This window comes from Tachysurus vachellii, chromosome 20 (assembly GCF_030014155.1).
Source record: "Tachysurus vachellii isolate PV-2020 chromosome 20, HZAU_Pvac_v1, whole genome shotgun sequence".
NCBI classification, from domain to species: Eukaryota; Metazoa; Chordata; class Actinopteri; order Siluriformes; family Bagridae; genus Tachysurus; species Tachysurus vachellii.
Window position 1 is genome coordinate 1,227,216 of NC_083479.1, and position 21,446 is coordinate 1,248,661.

The 21,446-nt window shown below is 38.7% G+C and overlaps 1 protein-coding gene across 22 annotated transcripts in view; it reads right to left on the bottom strand.

The window, feature by feature from the left end:
• The window catches only part of LOC132862894 (protocadherin gamma-C5-like), a 212,980-nt gene that overhangs the window by 112,389 nt on the left and 79,145 nt on the right, over nucleotides 1-21,446 (bottom strand). For 2 of the 22 annotated variants that reach the window (XM_060895275.1, XM_060895249.1), the window contains exon 1: nucleotides 17,406-19,924. The exons of 16 other annotated variants lie outside the window; for them this stretch is intronic. In XM_060895275.1, coding sequence (XP_060751258.1) covers nucleotides 17,406-19,817 — 2,412 coding nt within the window. In that variant the 5' untranslated portion in view covers nucleotides 19,818-19,924. Of the gene's footprint in view, nucleotides 1-1,041; nucleotides 3,577-4,757; nucleotides 7,177-17,405; nucleotides 19,925-21,446 lie in introns of those variants that run through there. 4 more of the 22 variants (XM_060895280.1, XM_060895255.1, XM_060895262.1 and 1 more) reach the window with 2 other exon arrangements.

The following is a 21,446-nucleotide window of genomic DNA, read 5'->3' on the forward strand; positions in this document are numbered from 1 at the left end:
TACCAACATTAACACAACATTTTCCCAAAGTCACGTTTATTTTCGGAGATATAAGCGTTATGACTTGGGAGCAGGGAGATACGATATTATGCTGTCATTGATAAGAATGGTACGGACACAGACGTCGCTGCTGCCAGCAGTGTTCAATAAAGTCTGCAGTCACATAGAGTCTTTTGACAAGAGACAAGGCTTCAATAGTTAACCAAAGCTAATGACTGTAGTTACATACATCTTCTTAAACTCTATTTTAAAGGTTTAAGAGCTATAAGTGATGCAATACAAAACATGCCGCGAAGCTCTCCCGCGGAGTGAAGAAGAGGTGGAGTTATGAGATTTCTCAGACAGTTTAAGTGTCCAATGGCATTAAGAGATTTGCACTCAAGCTATTTTCAAGACTTTAGATTGGTTAATAACTTGTAAAAAATAACAGACCCATGTGGGGACTGAGCAATAGTATCAATATGTGAAAAAATATGAAATTGACAAAATTTGGACATAGGAGGTTTCCATCTGACAGCGACGATATGCATCATGCTCCAGTGGCTCTTATTTCCTTGAGAATGAGTTACTTTCAACAGTGGATCTTATCCTACCGCTCCAGCTATATATTGATGACCTTGAAATTGCCCACCCACTTGGCACATCACGTAAAATTCAAAAACTTTGTGCTGTATACTGGGTACTTTCCAATATGTCACCAAAATACAGATCAGCACTACAGAATCTACAGCTAGCAATGCTAGCAAAAGTGACCGATGTCCATAAGTATGGATATGCAGCTGCGTATGCGCCGTTGTTAAATGATGTTCATACTCTTGTACAGGATGGTGTTTTTTATTCATTGTGTTGCTTGCAATGTCAAAGTCACCATCTTTTGTGTTTCTGCTGATAATCTGGCAGCCATTCAATTGTCTTTGTTTCTAAAATCCTTAGATATAAGCTATACATGAAATATTTAAAATCTAAAAACATGTTCATGCTATTCATAGCATATTTCATATGAACGTTAACATGCAATTGATTAAATGGTTATTTCCTTACCACTTCCGGTGACTCTAAATCTTGCTGGAATTCTTTTTCTCTCATCGCTCGCTGCATAGTTTCTGTAAAACTGCGGTCCATAACTAAAACACTCTGTCCTCCGAGTGTCGAATATTTACAGTCACTCTTCCTCGAGTCAGTCGTCATACAAGCATCATAATTATACATGTGCGGCAGAGTTCCAGTAACTCCTGTGTCTGTGTAACCGGGTGGATAGTACGGAATAACTGGGAGATTGGACTGATAGAAGATGCGCGATTGTTTCCACCTGTAGATCTTTACTGAGATTATAACTACTACAGTCGTAATGAAAAGGAAAGAAACAGCAGCTAATGCTAACACTAAATAAAAGGTGAGGTCGTTATTATATTGTTTGTGTTGCGTAAAGTCTGTGAACTCTGAGAGCATTTCAGGGAAAGTGTCAGCTACAGCTACATTGATGTTAACTACAGCTGAGCGAGACGGCTGTCCGTTATCCTCCACAACTACAGTGAGCTTTTGTTTCACGGCATCTTTATCGGTGACCTGACGCACAGTTCGTATCTCTCCATTCTGCGCTCCCACTTCAAACAGCGCCCTGTCTGTGGCTTTCTGGAGTTTGTAGGAGAGCCAGGCGTTCTGTCCAGAGTCCACATCAACAGCCACCACTTTAGTGACCAGATAACCCACATCTGCTGAACGAGGTACAATCTCAGCCACCACAGAGCCACCTGTCTGTACTGGGTAGAGGACCTGTGGAGCGTTGTCGTTCTGATCTTGAACGTTGATTGTCACTGTGACTTCAGAACTTAAAGGAGGCGACCCTCCGTCTCGGGCTGTCACGTTAAAGCTGAAACTTTTCATTTGCTCGTAATCATAGGATTTGACTGCATGTATAACCCCGCTCTCTGAATTCACTGAGATTAAAGAACTCACTGGGTTGCCCTGTATATTATTATCCCCCAGAAAATAAGACAGTCGCGCATTTGGTCCCCAATCAGCATCGCTCGCTTTTACCGTGAGCACAGCCACACCCGGAGAGTTGTTTTCAATAACGGATGTTTTATATTCCTCAGAACTGAATACGGGTGGGTTATCATTCACGTCGGAAATCTTTACACTTACAGTTTTGTTACTGTATCGTGCAGGACTTCCTTGATCGGACACCAGAATGGTGATGTTGTATTCAGCAATGTTTTCTCGATCGAGATTTTCATCAGTAATTATTACATAGTAATCAGAAAGGGACGATTCTACTTTAAACGGCACGTTTTCCTTTATTTTACACGTCACTAGTCCATTTTGACCGGAATCTACATCTTCTACATTAATAACAGCCACGGTTGTTCCGATTGGAGAATTTTCTGCAATGACGTTTGAATATGACATAAGCTGTATGGAGGGAGCGTTATCATTTTCATCTATTATCTCTATTACAACATTACAGGTATCTGCCAGACCTCCGCTATCCATCGCATTGATATTTAATTCAAAGCTTTTTTCAGTTTCGTAATCTAAAGTGTCTAATGTCGTAATAGCTCCAGTTTCTGGGTTTATTTTAAAGAGCTTCCTGGCCTCTTCACTAGCCTGAGCCAAAAAATATGACACATGACCATTCACACCTTCATCAGAGTCAGTTGCACTTATTGCGGTTAAGACTTTACCGATTGGATTATTTTCCTTCACTTCTACTTTATAAACTGATTGTTTACACACCGGGGCATTATCATTCACATCTAATACAGAAATATGAATTCGCATTGACCCAGATTTTTTAGGAGATCCTCCGTCATACGCAGTGAGGATTAATTCTAAGTTATTTCGATCCTCTCTGTCGAGCTCACGATGCAAAACCATGTCTACAAATCTTTTGTTGACAGCCTGATCATTTGTTAGCCTAAAATGATCGTTCTGAGTAAGAGAATAGCTTTCAATACCATTTACACCTACGTCCAAATCTACAGCGCTGTCTAATGGGAAGCGAGTCCCAGATGCTGTGTTCTCACTAATTTGTAAACTGACGGTACCTTTAGGAAATTTTGGTGCATTGTCATTTATATCCTGAACCTCCACAGTTACCCGATGCAGTTCTATGGGGTTTTCCATGATCAGATCAAAGCTGAAGCTGCAGGGCGTTGTTTGCTTGCAGAGCTCCTCTCGGTCTATCCTCTCCTTCACTACGAGGGTGCCTTTGTCTCTGCTCAGTTCGACATATTGCCGGCCGCCCTTTGTTACAACCCGAGCTTTTCCAGAAATAAGTCTACTTATCTCTATTCCCAAATCATTGGCGATGCTTCCTACAAATGATCCTTCTGGAGCTTCCTCCGGGATTGAATATCGCGCTTGACAAAAGCCGAAGTCCATGCCGTACACACAGAAAATAAAAAACACGGTCTGCCATTTTAGCTGCGTTGTAGACATCCGACGATGACGAGAAGCAGCACACGAGCGCACATAAAGCATACTGATAGTGACGTTATCCTCTGATCATTCTTAACACAAATCTTTAAATTGAAATCTTCATGTAACCAAAAATAGCAGAATCTGACGCAGCTTGCTTTTACCGGAGCAACAAAAAGAAATCTTTCTTCCCTCATTAATTAAACCGTCAGTAGGAGGATTCTGGGTGGTTTTCAGACTCATTCTACACGAATCTTGTCCAATAGCGGCCCTTAGAGTGCAAATGCTGAAAATGCTCTTGTATGGAACAGCCACAGGCCCATGTCCCGTAAACTCAATCCCAAATGATCAAAACGCACACAGATAAACTTCTCTTAGCATGATTAGTCATATTAATCTGCTTTATATCGGAATGAGGTGCAATACTCCACATCAAAGGACATTTTCATAACATTCAAATAGAAAAAAACAATGAAACCATACACACACCAACGAGGATAAAGAGAGAATATTTCCTGAAAGATTTGTAAATATATTTCTTTTTTTAATTTTATCACCTCGCACTGATATATTAGCAATGATAAAGAACTACATCTGTGTTGTGTGTAGGAGATTATCTTCGAGAGCACAGTGGACGTGAGTGAGACTGGAGCTCATTCAGCACTATAGAGATGAACAGCGCTAGACGAAGATATAAACATTTTACTTGCCCGCAAAACATGAAATTCCCTTTATCATGTTGGTTAAAGACCCTCACGCGCAAAACAAGAAAATATCATAATAATAAGACTATTGTTTATAATTTCAGTAGTTTTTTTTTTTATCTTAAACTCATGCTCTTCGGGCACAACAAACGTTGCCAAAAGGTGAAAAAGATCAATAAAAGGGACCGTAACATCTTAAAGATAGACGGAACTGCGTAAACGGTTCATTTGAAATTAATTTTGTTACTTCTATATATGTAAATATCAGTTATTTCTTGTAATTCAATATCTAAAATTCATGCAATGTCTTAAACATTAAAAATTATAGACTGAGGTGAGCAGGAGCATTTGGGACGGTCATCATATGAAGAAAAGAAACGACATAAAGGAACGGGTTTAAGGCTGTTTTCCGGTCTAAGTGACAACTCAATTTGACTGCAGCAGGTTAAACAATTTATTCTTTTTCATTTCCTCTGTTTCCGATTTTGACTGCATTCGATTGTCTTTGTTTCTATAATGCTTAGATTTAAGCTGTGCGTGTAACATTTAAAATGTAAAAACACGTTCCTGCTATTTCATAGCATATTTCATATGAACGTTAACATGCAATCGAGTCAAAGATTATTTCCTTACCACTTCCGGTGACTCTAGGTCTTGAGGGAATTCCTTTTCCCTCATGGCACGCTGCATAGTTTCTGTAAAACTGCGGTCCATGACTAAAACACTCTGTCCTCCGAGTGTAGAATATTTACAGTCACTCTTCCTCGAGTCAGTCGTCATACAAGCATCATAATTATACATGTGCGGCAGAGTTCCAGTAACTCCTGTGTCTGTGTAACCGGGTGGATAGTACGGAATAACTGGGAGATTAGACTGATAGAAGATGCGCGATTGTCTCCACCTGTAGATCTTTACTGAGATTATAACTACTACAGTCGTGATGAAAAGGAAAGAAACAGCAGCTAATGCTAACACTAAATAAAAGGTGAGGTCGTCATTATATTGTTTGTGTTGCGTAAAGTCTGTGAATTCTGAGAGCACTTCAGGGAAAGTGTCCGCTACAGCTACATTGATGTTAACTAGAGCTGAGCGAGACGGCTGTCCGTTATCCTCCACAACTACAGTGAGCTTTTGTTTCACGGCATCTTTTTCGGTGACCTGACGCACAGTTCGTATCTCTCCATTCTGCGCTCCCACTTCAAACAGCGCCCTGTCTGTGGCTTTCTGGAGTTTGTAGGAGAGCCAGGCGTTCTGTCCAGAGTCCACATCAACAGCCACCACTTTAGTGACCAGATAACCCACATCTGCTGAACGAGGCACAATCTCAGCCACCACAGAGCCGCCGGTCTGTACTGGGTAGAGGACCTGAGGAGCGTTGTCGTTCTGATCTTGAACGTTGATCGTCACTGTGACTTCAGAACTTAAAGGAGGCGACCCTCCGTCTCGGGCTGTCACGTTAAAGCTGAAACTTTTCATTTGCTCGTAATCATAGGCTTTGAGTGCATGTATAACCCCGCTCTCTGAATTCACTGAGATTAAAGAACTCACTGGGTTGCCTTGAATATTATTATCCCCCAGAAAATAAGAAAGTCGCGCATTTGGTCCCCAATCAGCATCGCTTGCTTTTACCGTGAGCACAGCCACAGCCGGAGAGTTGTTTTCAATAACGGATGTTTTATATTCTTCAGAACTGAATACGGGTGGGTTATCATTCACGTCGGAAATCTTTACATTTAGAGTTTTGTTACTGTATCGTGCAGGACTTCCTTGATCGGACACCAGAATGGTGATGTTGTATTCAGCAATATTTTCTCGATCGAGAGTTTCATCAGTAATTACTACATAGTAATCAGAAAGCATCGATTCTATTTTAAATGGCACGTTTTCATTTATTTTACACTTCACGAGTCCATTTTGACCGGAATCTACATCTTCTACATTAATAACAGCCACAGTTGTTCCGATTGGAGAATTTTCTGCAACGATATTTGAAAACGACATGAGCTGTATGGAGGGAGCGTTATCATTTTCATCAATAACTTCAATAATCACTTTACACGTGTCTGCCAGGCCTCCTTTATCAATTGCATTAATATTTAATTGATAAATTCTTTCACTCTCGTAGTCTAAGCCTTGTAAAATTGTAATCGCGCCTGTTTCCGCGTTTATGTCAAAAACGTTCCTGGCTTTTTCACTTGCTTGAGCAATAGAATATGAGACCAGACCATTTATTCCTTCATCAGCATCAGTTGCACTTACTGCAGTTACGACTGTACCAGATGGAGAATTTTCTCTGACGTCCGCTTTATAAACGGATTGTTTACAGACCGGGGCGTTATCATTCACATCTAAAACAGAAATATGAATTTGCATTGAACCAGATTTTTTAGGAGATCCTCCGTCATATGCAGTCAAAACTAATTTTAGCTCATCTCGTTCTTCTCGGTCGAGCTCACGGTCTAATAGCATTTCGACATATTTTTGCCCATCGGCTTGATTATGTATTTCAAGCTTGAAATTATCGCTTTTACTGAGAGAATAGCTTTCAATACCATTTACACCTACGTCCAAATCTACAGCGCTGTCTAAATGAAATCGTTTCCCAGATGCTGTGTTTTCGCTAATTTGTAAATTGACGGTACCTTTAGGAAATTTTGGTGCATTGTCATTTATATCCTGAACCTCCACAGTGACCCGATGCAGTTCTATGGGGTTTTCTGTGATCAGATCAAAGCTGAAGCTGCAGGGCGTTGTTTGCTTGCAGAGCTCCTCTCGGTCTATCCTCTCCTTCACTACGAGGGTGCCTTTGTCTCTGCTCAGTTCGACATATTGCCGGCCGCCCTTTGTTACAACCCGAGCTTTTCCAGAAATAAGTCTACTTATCTCTATTCCCAAATCATTGGCGATGCTTCCTACAAATGATCCTTCTGGAGCTTCCTCCGGGATTGAATATCGCGCTTGACAAAAACCGTAGTCTATGTCGTACACGCAGAAAATAAAAAAGACAGTCTGCCATTTTAGCTGAGTTGTACACATCCGACGATGCCGAGAAGCAGCACACGAGCGCACATAAACCATGATAGTGACGTTATCCTCTGATCATTCTTAAAACACAAATCTTCAAATTGAAATCATCATGTAATCAAAAATAGCAGAATCTGACGCAGTTTGCTCTTACCGGAGCAGCAAAAAGAAATCGTTCATCCCTCATTAATTAAAAAGTCAGTAGGAGGGATTCTGGGTGGTTTTCAGACTCATTCTACACGAATCTTATCCAATAGCGGCCCTTAGAGTGCAAATGCTGAAAATGCTCTTGTATGGAACAGCCACAGGCCCATGTCCCGTAAACTCAATCCCAAATAATCAAACCGCACTGAGATTAACGTGTCATAGGATGATTTGTCATATTAATCTGCTTTATATCTGAACGAGCTACAATAAACCACATCAAAGAACATTTTTATAACATTCTAATAGAAAAAAACTATGAAACCATGCACACACCAACGAGGATACACTGTGAACATTTCCTGAAAGATTTGTAAATATATTTCTTCTTTAATTTCATCACCTCGCACTGATATCAGTAATGTTAAAGAACTACATTTCTGTTGTGTGTAGAAGATTATCTCCGAGAGCACAGTGGACGTGAGTGAGACAGGAGCTCATTCAGCACCATAGAGATGAACAGCGCTAGACGAAGATATAAACATTTTACTTGCCCGCAAAACGAGAAATTCCGTTAATCATGTTAGTTAAAGACCCTCACGCGCAAAACAAGAAAATATCATAATAATAAGACTATTGTTTATCATTTCAGGAGGTTTTTAAATCTTAAACCCATGCTCTTCATGCACAGCAAACGTTGGCAAAAGGTGAAAAAGTTCCATAAAAGGCACCGTAACATCTTAAAGATAGATGGAACTGCGTAAAGGGTTTATTTGAAATTATTTTTGGTACTTCTATATTATATGTAAATATCAGTTATTTCTTGTAATTCAATCTCCAATTTTCATGCAATGTCTTGTGAAACATTGAAAATTATAGTCTGTGGTGAGCAAGAGCATTTGGGACGGTCATCATATGAAGAAAAACGATATAAAAGAACGAGTTTAAAGCTGTTTTACAGTCGAAATGACAACACAGTTTGACTGTAGCAGATTAAACAATTTCTTCTTTTTAATTTCTTCTGTTTCCTGTTTTGACTGCATGATTGTCTTTGTTTCTAAAATGCTTAGATGTAAGCTGTATATGTAATATTTAAAATCTAAAATCATTTGCTTGCTATTTCATAGCATATTTCATATGAACCTTAACATGCTTTGGATTAAGAGGTTACTTCCTTACCACTTCCGGTGAGTCTAGGTCCTGCTGGAATTCTTTTTCCCTCATGGCACGCTGCATAGTTTCTGTAAAACTGCGGTCCATGACTAAAACACTCTGTCCTCCGAGTGTCGAATATTTACAGTCACTCTTCCTCGAGTCAGTCGTCATACAAGCATCATAATTATACATGTGCGGCAGAGTTCCAGTAACACCTGTGTCTGTGTAACCGGGTGGATAGTACGGAATAACTGGAAGATTGGACTGATAGAAGATGCGCGATTGTCTCCACCTGTAGATCTTTACTGAGATTATAACTACTACAGTCGTGATGAAAAGAAAAGAAACAGCAGCTAATGCTAACACTAAATAAAAGGTGAGGTCGTCATTATATTGTTTGTGTTGCGTAAAGTCTGTGAATTCTGAGAGCACTTCAGGGAAAGTGTCCGCTACAGCTACATTGATGTTAACTACAGCTGAGCGAGACGGCTGTCCGTTATCCTCCACAACTACAGTGAGCTTTTGTTTCACGGCATCTTTATCTGTGACCTGACGCACAGTTCGTATCTCTCCATTCTGCGCTCCCACTTCAAACAGCGCCCTGTCTGTGGCTTTCTGGAGTTTGTAGGAGAGCCAGGCGTTCTGTCCAGAGTCCACATCAACAGCCACAACTTTAGTGACCAGATAACCCACATCTGCTGAACGAGGCACAATCTCAGCCACCACAGAGCCACCGGTCTGTACTGGGTAGAGGACCTGTGGAGCGTTGTCGTTCTGATCTTGAACGTTGATTGTCACTGTGACTTCAGAACTTAAAGGAGGCGACCCTCCGTCTCGGGCTGTCACGTTAAAGCTGAAACTTTTCATTTGCTCGTAATCATAGGATTTGACTGCATGTATAACCCCGCTCTCTGAATTTACCGATACTAAAGAACTCACTGGGTTGCCCTGTATGTTATTATCCCCCAAAAAATAAGAAAGTCGCGCATTTGGACCCCAATCAGCATCGCTCGCTTTTACCGTGAGCACAGCCACACCCGGAGAGTTGTTTTCAATAACGGATGTTTTATATTCTTCAGAACTGAATACGGGTGGGTTATCATTCACGTCGGAAATCTTTACATTTAGAGTTTTGTTACTGTATCGTGCAGGACTTCCTTGATCGGACACCAGAATGGTGATGTTGTATTCAGCAATATTTTCTCGATCGAGAGTTTCATCAGTAATTATTACATAGTAATCAGAAATCGACGATTCTATTTTAAACGGCACGATGTCATTTATTTTACACTTTACGAGTCCATTTTGACCGGAATCTACATCTTCTACATTAATAACAGCCACGGTTGTTCCGATTGGAGAATTTTCTGCAATGACATTTGAAAAGGACATAAGCTGTATGGAGGGAGCGTTATCATTTTCATCAATAACATCGATAATTATTTTACACGTATCTACCAGCCCTCCTTTATCAATTGCATTAATATTTAATTGATAAATTCTTTCATTCTCGTAGTCTATCGTATTTTTCGTTGTAATAATTCCAGTCTCCGGGTTAATTTCAAACACATTTCTAGCTTCTTTACTTGCTTGAGCAATAGAATATGCGACTACACCATTATTTCCTTTATCAGCATCAGTCGCACTTACTACAGTGACGACTGTACCAGCTGGAGAATTTTCCCTCAGTTCTGCTTTATAAACTGTTTCTTTAAATACCGGTTTATTATCATTTACATCTAATACAGAAATGTGAATTTGCATTGTCCCTGATTTTTTCGGTGATCCTCCGTCATACGCAGTCAGGACTAAATTTAACTCATCGCGTTCTTCTCGGTCCAATTCTCGCTGCAGAAGCATTTCTACATGTTTATCTCCATTAGCGTCATTAATTATTTCCAGTTTTAAATTATCGGTAGGTTTGAGAGAGTAGCTGTCAATGCTATTTACACCCACATCCAAGTCTACAGCTCTGTCTAAGGGAAATCGCGCCCCAGGTTCTGTGTTTTCGCTGATTTGTAAATTGACGGTACCTTTAGGAAATGTTGGTGCATTGTCATTTATATCCTGAACCTCCACAGTGACACGATGCAGTTCTATGGGGTTTTCCATGATCAGATCAAAGCTGAAGCTGCAGGGCGTTGTTTGCTTGCAGAGCTCCTCTCGGTCTATCCTCTCCTTCACTACGAGGGTGCCTTTGTCTCTGCTCAGTTCGACATATTGCCGGCCGCCCTTTGTTACAACCCGAGCTTTTCCAGAAATAAGTCTACTTATCTCTATTCCCAAATCCTTTGCGATGTTTCCTACAAATGATCCTTCTGTAGTCTCCTCCGCGATTGAATATCGCGCTTGACAAAACACAACGGCTGTTCCGCAAAAACAGAGCAAAGTAATCACGACCAGCCTATTTAGCTCCGACATCTTCAAATGAACATGAACATCAACGCAAATAGAGTTAATCCTTGATATAAAACGACAATTCAGCTCTTCGAAAATAAAATAATGAACCCGGGATAATGAACCGAGACGCTGAACCTGGTCTTCTTATGTTTCAGAGAACACTTTAATTCTGTCCAATATTATAGCTCGTTGTTGCATTTTTCATCGCGTAGCTCCTTCATTCAGCACTTAACCAACAGCGGCACTTAGAGTCGGAAAGCTGACAACACAGCAGGATGAAGCAATAGGAAGAACAACGTTTTGAAAAACAAAAGAATTAAATTATATGCCGTATGCCGCAGTGAGGATTGCTTAGTGCATCATTTTTATTTGTGTAACCTTTTGTATTAACTGCAGCTTACTGCAATCAACACAACGATGTGTGTTGATTTCTCTGATGTCTCTTTTTAATTAATTAAAAAAAAATATTCAACACAGTTCTGCATCTGATTAATACTCAATTTATTCAATGGTTAAAAAGAAACCTACTTAAATACCAGACTAAACCGAGTATGTTTACTCTGAGATGCTGCTTTGTACAATGAATGTAAATATTTTGCTTTTCAAAAAATTCTAATCACATGATCAGTTCAAAGATTTGGTTCACAAATGAGCAGTATGTCATCTCTCATGGTCTCAGGGGCAGTTTACCACACACTGTGGGTCTTCTTGGTTGAAGAAACTTCTGCTCAGCATCATATTATCAACTACAAACACGCGTTCATTTTTTCATCCTCACATCAGTGACATTTGCACAAGTTTGCATATACAACATTCCTCAATATAATTATTCCTGAAAACCCTCAATTTCACTCAAAACACCTGCATTGCACGAGGTTTGGTTTATTTCCAGTTTCATGTACGTGTTATCAGAGTGAATGATGTAAAGCTATACAATGCTACAAGGTAACAGAATGTTAAACTTGAATAGGTATGAAAAGGTAACCGAATATTAAAGAATTTTTTTACTCAGCTATATTTAGAAGAACAGTGACAGTGAAAGCTTTTGAGTTTTTTTTTGTGAACAAATAAATATCATGTGTTTCCCAAGTTAGGATATCGTAAATTGAATCCTGGATGTCTGTCGTTAAATATTAAATTGATTAGCGGGCAAGTCAGTTTCTGTATCTGATTCCTTCTTACTAATATACAGACAAACCTTGTCTTCAAAGAGAAAGATATACTGTAAAAAGATGTACTTTAGTAATCCATCAATAACAGTGTAAACAAACACAGTATGTACATTACATCTACACTAAGAGTTTGCGTGTGACAGCGTTCACAAATGTTTTATGTTAATTATGAATGTGTGATAGAAATGCACATCTAACATAATCAACCAATCAAATTTTCTTGATATTTTATACCTGATTTAGTTTTAGGTCATTAATAAATTGAAACAAATTTAATTTGTCAATACTGACATAATAAATGATGATTCAAAAAACAAGTAAACAAATAAATTAGTCCTTACCTTGTGAAACACAAAGTGATCCAATGGAGCATGAAAAAGAAAAACACAAAGAAAAAAGAAAAAAGGTTAGTATCATATTATACATCTTTGTTTGGGTCCTCTTTTTTCTTTGCTTCATGCTCATAAAAAAAATAAATTCCAGCAAGTATAAAGAGAAAGGTAAAAAAAAAAAACAAAGAATAAGCTTCTGTAAAGTAAAACAGTTAACACGGTGTCTATAAAAGTCTATAAGAAATGAATAAATATAGCAGTATGTAACATTAAAAAAAAGTCATTGTGCCAAGTGTAAAGTTTGGTGGACGGGGTTATGGTGAGGTGTGGTTTTACAGTGCTTGGGCTTAGCCCCTTTCTTCCAGTGAAAGGAAATCTTAATGCTTCAGCATATAAAGACATTTTGGACAATTTCATGCTCACAATTTTGGAAATGGCCCATTCCTGTTCCAAAATGACTGCACACAGATACACAAAGCAAGATCCATAAAAACATGGATGAGCAAGTTTGTTGTGGAGGGCTTCACCTCAACCCCATAGAACACCTTTGGGATGAAGTAGAGTGAAGACAGTGAGACAGGCCTTCTCGTCCAACAACAGTGCCTGTCGTCACGAATGCGCTTCTAGAGGAATTTTAAAAATTCCTATAAACTTTTCCTAAACTTTGTGGAAATACTTCACAGAAGAGCAGAAGCTGTTATAGCTGCCAAAGGATTATATATACATAAAAATTGATAGATAGATAGATAGATAGATAGATAGATAGATAGATAGATAGATAGATAGATAGATAGATAGATAAAACATTTTAATTGTACTTTTAGTAGCTGCCATGTACAAAACATGCCGGCTAAACGTTAAAGATTACTTATTTATGGAAATGAATGATACAAGAATAAATAGATTAATAGATAGCTTGTGCATGAATTTAAATTTTTTTGCAACCTACTCATAAGCCTGACAAAAAAAAATTATCCCTTACCTCATTAGGATCATTCTCAATATTTAACCCAAAGGGATCATTCGGGGCAAGTTTAAGAGTACCAGTGGACGTAAGAGTGCTGTCATTGTAAGATGTGATGAACTTGAAGTCACTGGTACGTGATCCTGTCGTTAGGTACGTGTCATAATTGTAAGAACCGCGGAGAGTTCCAGCTCCCTCCACCTCTGCATAGTTAGGAGGGAGATACGCACTGGGAATGGCGACCGCTCCATCAAACAACAGTCTGGGCTTTCTCCTGTGGCAAAACCTCACAGCCAGGATCAGAATAATGAAAGTCAGAAAGAAGGTGGACACGGAAACTAGCGCGATGATCAGATAAAAAGTCAGTTTGGAATTGTTCTCCTCATAAGTCATGTCTTTAAGTTCAGGAACTTCGGCAAGATTATCAGAAATAAGTAAATATACAGAACAGGTAGCAGAGAGAGGCGGCTGTCCGTTATCTTTCACAGAGATGACAAGGTTCTGTTTCATGCTGTCAGATTCAGTAATGTCCCTCTGAGCCCTGATCTCTCCACTATGGAGACCGATAGTGAAAAGTCCCGGATCGGTAGATTTGACTATCTGATACGACAGCCACGCGTTCTGTCCAGAGTCAGCATCCACAGCGATCACTTTGGAGACCAGAGAGCCAGAGAGAGCAGCTTTAGGGACCATCTCAGTCATTAAAGACTTTCCCTCTGGAGCAGGGTATAATATCTGTGGAGAGTTATCATTCTCATCTGATATGAACACACTCACAGTCACGTTGCTGCTGAGTGGAGGAGAACCGTTGTCTCTGGCTACAACCTGGACTTTAAAGTTTCTGAACTTTTCATAGTCAAATGACCTCACAGCCTGGATCACTCCTGTGTCTGAGTTAATGGATAAAAATGAGGTCACTGGAAGAGCGTTTATCTCACTGGACACCAGAGAATACAGTACTGTACCGTTCTGCCTCCAGTCTGGGTCTCTTGCAGTAACAGAACTAATAGAAGTTCCTGGTTTGTTATTTTCCATTACATATGCAGTGTAGGATTGCTGTTCAAATACAGGAGGATTGTCGTTCACATCAGATACAGTTAAATGAATGGTTATAGATGTGGATAAAGATGGAGATCCTCCATCAGTAGCAGTGATTGTTATGTTATAATCTGATTCTTTCTCTCGATCCAGCATGCTTGTAGTTACTAAAGAAAAGTAGTTTTTGATGGATGGGTTTAATTTGAAAGGAACATTTTGCTGAATATAACAATGGACCTGTCGATTATCCTGAATCTTTATCTTGTACATTAATAATGGCCACCTCAGTGCCTTCTACAGAGTTCTCAGGTATTGGGTTGTTTAATGATTTAAGAATAATTCGAGGTTCATTGTCATAACTGTCAGTGATGTCTATGATAATTTTAGCAGCTGATACTAGGCCAGGACTGTCTTTGGCCTGAGCTCTCACTTCAAAATATTTTTCATCCTCATAATCGATGTTGCCACTCATCGTGATCTGTCCAGTAATTTTATCAAGAGAAAATAATTTTCCTGATTTATCAGATAAACGGCTGAGCTCATAGGTGACGTCACCATTGGCTCCTTCATCAGCATCAGTCGCGCTGACTGTAATCACCTCCGTGCCTAAAGGCGCGTTTTCAGCTAGACTCACTCTGTACACAGGTTGACTAAACACAGGAATATTGTCATTGGCATCCAGAACAATAACGTGTATTACTGCTGTCCCTGATTTCGGTGGATTACCGCCATCAAATGCGGTAAGAATTAAATTCATGTCTTTCTGCTTTTCACGATCGAGCTCTTTCTCCAGGACCAATGTAGCGGATTTTCCTCCGTCCGCGTTCTCGTGCACAGATAAAATAAAATGATCATTTTTTTCAAGTGAATATCCTTGAACTGCATTAAGTCCTGTGTCCAAATCATGAGCTTCCTCCAACGGGAAACGCTCGCCTTTATGAGCCGACTCTGTAATTTCAAAGATGATGCGCTCATTAGGGAAAACGGGAGAGTTATCGTTTACATCCTCAATCTGCAGTGAAATGCGATGCACTTCAAGAGGATTTTCCAACACAAGCTCGTAATTAAGAAAGCAAGAAATTCTCGAACCGCAAAGCTCCTCTCGGTCTATTGTTTCCGCCACGACCAGATTTCCACTACTCAGATTAATGTCGCAGTACCGTTTCGCGCTGTCCTCTGTCTCCACCCGAGCTTTACGAGCTGATAAACGTTTACCATCAATTCCGAGATCCTTTGCTAAATGTCCAATCACATATTGACGTTTCGTTTCCTCCGGAACAGTGTAGCTCAAATCTCCACGTACAGGATGAAGAAAAATGGAAATAAATCCGAGAAACAATAATACCGAGATTAATCCCATGATCGTGTCCATTCTAGCAACATTAAAATGCCCAACCACTGTGTTATCAATGTATCTAATTACTGTCGAGTATTCAGCATTTTCACTAACAAAAATATTTCCAAATGCAGCAACGTTTGTCTGTCAGGAGGAGCTGAAAGACGACATGAAATGGGTGGAGATGTTGATCATCTTTTACTCCGTAGGTGAACAGCGACGCTTTGAGCATTTTTGGTACATTACAGTGTGCTCTTTCCAGTCTTTATCGCCCAATGAAATGTAGAAATAAACAAATACATATTTTAATGGAAACTATTAATATCCATATTATATAAATAATCGTAATTATAATAATTCAAGTTGTCATCTGTAACCTATAATTAATTATTTACCAGTAATGAAGTTAAAGCTACCTGTAATTAAACAAAGCAGTTTACTGTCTCATATTTCTAAAAATATTGCTAAAAATATATGAATTGATGTAGATCAAAAAAAAAATAGATGGACAAGTAAACTTACAGGAAATTATTAGATCAATGAAATTTTTTGTAATTATTCTCTCACTGTAGAAACAAATGAATAAAGAATTTACAAAAGCTGAATGAAGTCTATAAACTCTTCCTAATGGAAATAAAATTTAGATTTATTTGATATACTGGACGTATAGTCATAATTAGTAGTGCATACTTACAGGAGCTGATCAAGGATTTTTATTTAATTTAATTGTATTTAATTTTTATTTATTTCAATTTGTTTTTATTTATTTATTTATTTATTTATTTATTTATTTATGTATTTATTTATCATTTTACATTTATTGTTAATTATGTAATTTTTTGCATATATTGATGGGGCATATTTTAATACAAAGGTTTAATTTCATATTTTAGTACAATTACCACTTAATATTGGTCACAGAGAACAAGTGAAGAAAATGTATGCATGACTTGGATTTAAAGGTCAACATATTTCTTTTTGTTCGTTTTATCATTCTTAACTCCTTGAATGTAAATAGACTATCAGCGCTGATTAGATACGACAAAGAAATGTTGCTGGTAATAGGAAAGTGACCACACAAGCTATGTTTAGTTTATCAGACCTGTATTATCTCCTGTGTTTGAGTTCACACCACTGAGGTCCATCAACACTGGAATCTAGTGATCAGCACAACCAGGGGGAGAAACAGTTACAAACCGGGACGAGGCAATAAAGGATTCAAACGGACAAGTGCAGCATGAACTATTACTGAACCAATTCACAGATCAGTGTGGGACATAATTATCAAACTATATGGAAAGAAACCAGTAGTGGCCATGTCCTATGTCCAGTCTGGACCGTGCAAAGTGTGTAACAAATCTGTAGAAACTAATCTAAAGTGCAAGGTGACATTTTGCACATGAGCATCAGAATACTGAACCATATACAGCCTTTAGTGTAGTAGAGTCATATTTCAATAAACAACTGCCAGTAGCATGTCTACTAGATAATAATGTACTAAGGTAACATTTCATACAAAGAACCGCAGAAACACATAACCAGAGGGACATCGATCACAGTGTGTGTCTGAATGCAGAGTAATCACAGCTTAAATGAAGACAAGAACTGTTATACAGTACCAAAAAGCAAAGAGAAATCAAATTATTACAGTCTTTGCAATTCCACTTAAGGAAGAAAACAAACCAAGAAGTGAAGGGAAAGACACATATTTCTTACCTCATCCACCTCTCCTGTGTTAGTAAGTGTAATAAGGTTTGTTCCTATAGTGTCATTTTGGCCCTTTATCAGAGTTCCACCTGCAGCAAGAGTGCTGTCATTGTAAGACGTGATGAACTTGAAGTCACTGGTACGTGATCCTGTCGTTAGATACGTGTCATAATTGTAAGAACTGCGGAGAGTTCCAGCTCCCTCCACCTCTGCATAGTTAGGAGGGAGATACGCACTGGGAATGGCGACCGCTCCATCAAACAACAGCCTGGGCTTTCTCCTGTGGCAAAACCTCACAGCCAGGATCAGAATAATGAAAGTCAGAAAGAAGGTGGACACGGAAACTAGTGCGATGATCAGATAAAAAGTCAGTTTGGAATTGTTCTCCTCATAAGTCATGTCTTTAAGTTCAGGAACTTCGGCAAGATTATCAGAAATAAGCAAATATACAGAACAGGTAGCAGAGAGAGGCGGCTGTCCGTTATCTTTCACAGAGATGACAAGGTTCTGTTTCATGCTGTCAGATTCAGTAATGTCCCTCTGAGCCCTGATCTCTCCACTATGGAGACCGATAGTGAAAATTCCCGGATCGGTAGATTTGACTATCTGATACGACAGCCACGCGTTCTGTCCAGAGTCAGCATCCACAGCGATCACTTTGGAGACCAGAGAGCCAGAGAGAGCAGCTTTAGGGACCATCTCAGTCATTAAAGACTTTCCCTCTGGAGCAGGGTATAATATCTGTGGAGAGTTATCATTCTCATCTGATATGAACACACTCACAGTCACATTGCTGCTGAGTGGAGGAGAACCGTTGTCTCTGGCTACAACCTGGAATTTGAAGTTTCTGAACTTTTCATAGTCAAATGACCTCACAGCCTGGATCACTCCTGTGTCTGAGTTAATGGATAAAAATGAAGTCACTGGAAGAGAGTTTAACTCATTGGACACCAGAGAATACAGTACTGAACCGTTCTGCCTCCAGTCTGGGTCTCTTGCAGTAACAGAACTAATAGAGGTTCCTGGTTTGTTATTTTCCATTACATATGCAGTGTAGGATTGCTGTTCAAATACAGGAGGATTGTCGTTCACATCAGATACAGTTAAATGAATGGTTATAGATGTGGATAAAGGTGGAGATCCTCCATCAGTAGCAGTGATTGTTATATTATAATCTGATTCTGTTTCTCTATCAAGAAGATTTGTGTTTATTAGAGAAAAATAGTTCTTAATAGATGGATTTAATTTAAAAGGAACATTTCCTTGAATTGAACAATGAATCTGTTTGTTATCGCCTGAATCTTTATCCTGAACATTAATAATTGCTACTTCAGTGCCTACAATAGTGTTCTCGAGTATCGGATTGTTAAGAGATGTAAGAATAATTTTAGGAGCATTATCATTGACATCAGTAATTTCTATAATAACGCTTGCAGTCGATGCTAAACCAGATCCATCTTTAGCCTGTACTTCAATTTCATAATAATTTTCCTCTTCATAATCAATAAGTCCGCTTACCTTAATTTGTCCAGTGAGCTTATCAATTGTAAACAACTGTTCTGCATTATTAGCTATATGACTGAATTCATATGTGACTGCACCGTTTACTCCTTCATCTGCATCTTCTGCACTCACAGTAACGACTTCTGTTCCTATCGGTGCGTTTTCAGCTAAAACGACTTTATATACAGGCTGACTGAACACCGGAACATTATCATTAGCATCTAGCACAGTGATGTGTATAACAGCAGTCCCTGATCTCGGAGGAATCCCGCCATCCACTGCGGTAAGAATCAAGTCAATATCCTTCTGTTGTTCGCGATCCAGCTCTTTATCCAGAACAAGTTCAGCGTATTTCCGTCCGTTTTTATTTTCCTGTACAGACAAAACAAAATGGTCGTTCTTTTCTAGCGAGTAGCCATTTACGCCGTTTTGTCCGATATCATAATCATGTGCTTCATCCAAACGGAAGCGCTGCCCTTTATCAGCGGACTCCTGAATTTCAAAAGAGATGCGTTCATTACCAAATTTTGGCGCGTTGTCATTAATATCCTTAATATTTAGGGAAATGCGATGCACTTCAAGCGGATTGGCTAAAACGAGCTCATAATTCAAGATGCAATTGGTCCTTGAACCACAAAGCATCTCTCTGTCGATTCTTTCCACTACGATTATATTTCCGGAATTTAGATCGATGTCAATGTACCGTTTACTACTGTCTTCAGTGTTTATTCGCGCCTTACGTGCTGATAAACTTTGAGCTCCGACTCCGACGTCTTTTGCAATATTTCCCACCACAAACTGACGCCTGGTTTCCTCTGGAACAGAAAAGCTCAGATCTCCCCGGGCGGAGGGGAAAAGAAAGAAAAGGAGCGCGATGAGGAGAGTAGACAGCAGATCTGAAAGCTTCGTGCATCCCATATTTTCAGAAATCGAGTCTTCACACTCGAGTAATTCAAACTAACACTGATTTATTGATGGTGTCTGCAGAAAGCGACACAAATTTCTCCCGGAAGAGGACGATTCGATTACTCCGTGCTGTGTGTGTGGCTTGCTCTTGCCGTCACTGATGTCTGCAGATGAATATTTTAGAAATGGGAGGAAATGCTCCACGGTAGAAGAATGTGATGGTGAACAGCGACGCTCTGAGCATCATGTGTTTAACTACAAGCACACATTAGCTGAATATTTCTGGCATGTGAGCATATAATATGCACATTTTCATCTTTTTTTACTATGGCGTGCATTTTCTTACTGTAACAGCAAAATTTTTTTTCCTTTTGTTGCCCAAATAATTAGTAGCTTTTAATAAACAATAAAAAAAACACATTGGCAAATAGCGCTGAACAAATGACAATAAATTACAATGTGGCACGTGTGGTTTGCTTTGGTTTGCAGCACTGAACTAGAAATAATAAATGATGTGGGGATAAAAACAGTTCCTAAACACCTTTTTTACCGAATAATTGATTTGAAACATAGAAGATTACAAGCTATAAATTATAGTTTGCAAATGTTAATTATTTTATAGTTTATACGTGTAGTAATTATCTATGATGTAGCTGAATTTTTGTTTTTCTCATAAATTATTCCTGACACAAGAATAGATAGAAGGAAAGTTTTTTTTTATCTAGAGTAGAATAGGTCTTTCTTAATGCATATTTGTTCAGCAGAGATTTAAGAGATTAAGATAAATTGGTTTGAAACATACCGATTATTATTATTATTATTATTATTATTATTATTATTATTATTATTATTATTATTATATTGTTTAGTATTTAAATATAGATTTTTAATTATACACGCATGGGGCTATTAAACTGGCATTCAGATTAAAATGCTCATAGTGAAAAAGTTAAGTAAACAGAGCAGAACCGTGTTTCAGCACCACGGACAGCTCTATGTCTGTCGCCGTGTTAAGAGTTTTGTATCTACTACACTTGATGCACGGGGAAAAATACAGATTGAGAAACTATAGTGATGACAGCATATGTGTTTGTTTGTTCATAAATAAGCTTTAAAATGCAGGAAATAAATTAGGCATAACATTATTATCTGAAATATCAAGCAAAATATAAATAGCAATGTTCAGCAAGAGATTACAATACACTAATAAGCTAATATATTTAACACCAAAGTGTTCATTCAGGGTGTATTAAATAGAGCACTGCTACAGAAATCCAAGCACAAAACATTTCTCCATATTCCAAATATAACCAGAAGTTCAACAACACAAAATCAACACCATCATGTCCTGAGCCACAAATGTTACTGAGAAATCATTTCAAAAGCTCTGATTAACAAGTATACAGTGAGTCCACTGGTCTTGACATCAGTAGCAAAATTGCACAATGTGTATATTTCCAAAAATAGTTAACGTTCACACAAAACAGACCTTTGTTTGGTAACAAGATAAAAGCAAGAATAAATGTCTGCCAAAACAATGGACCAAAATCAAACCCAAAAAGAGAAATAGAAATCAGTAATATGAATAAAATAAGGACATATATACATCCATACACCTTTTTCCATGTCTCTTTAATTTTT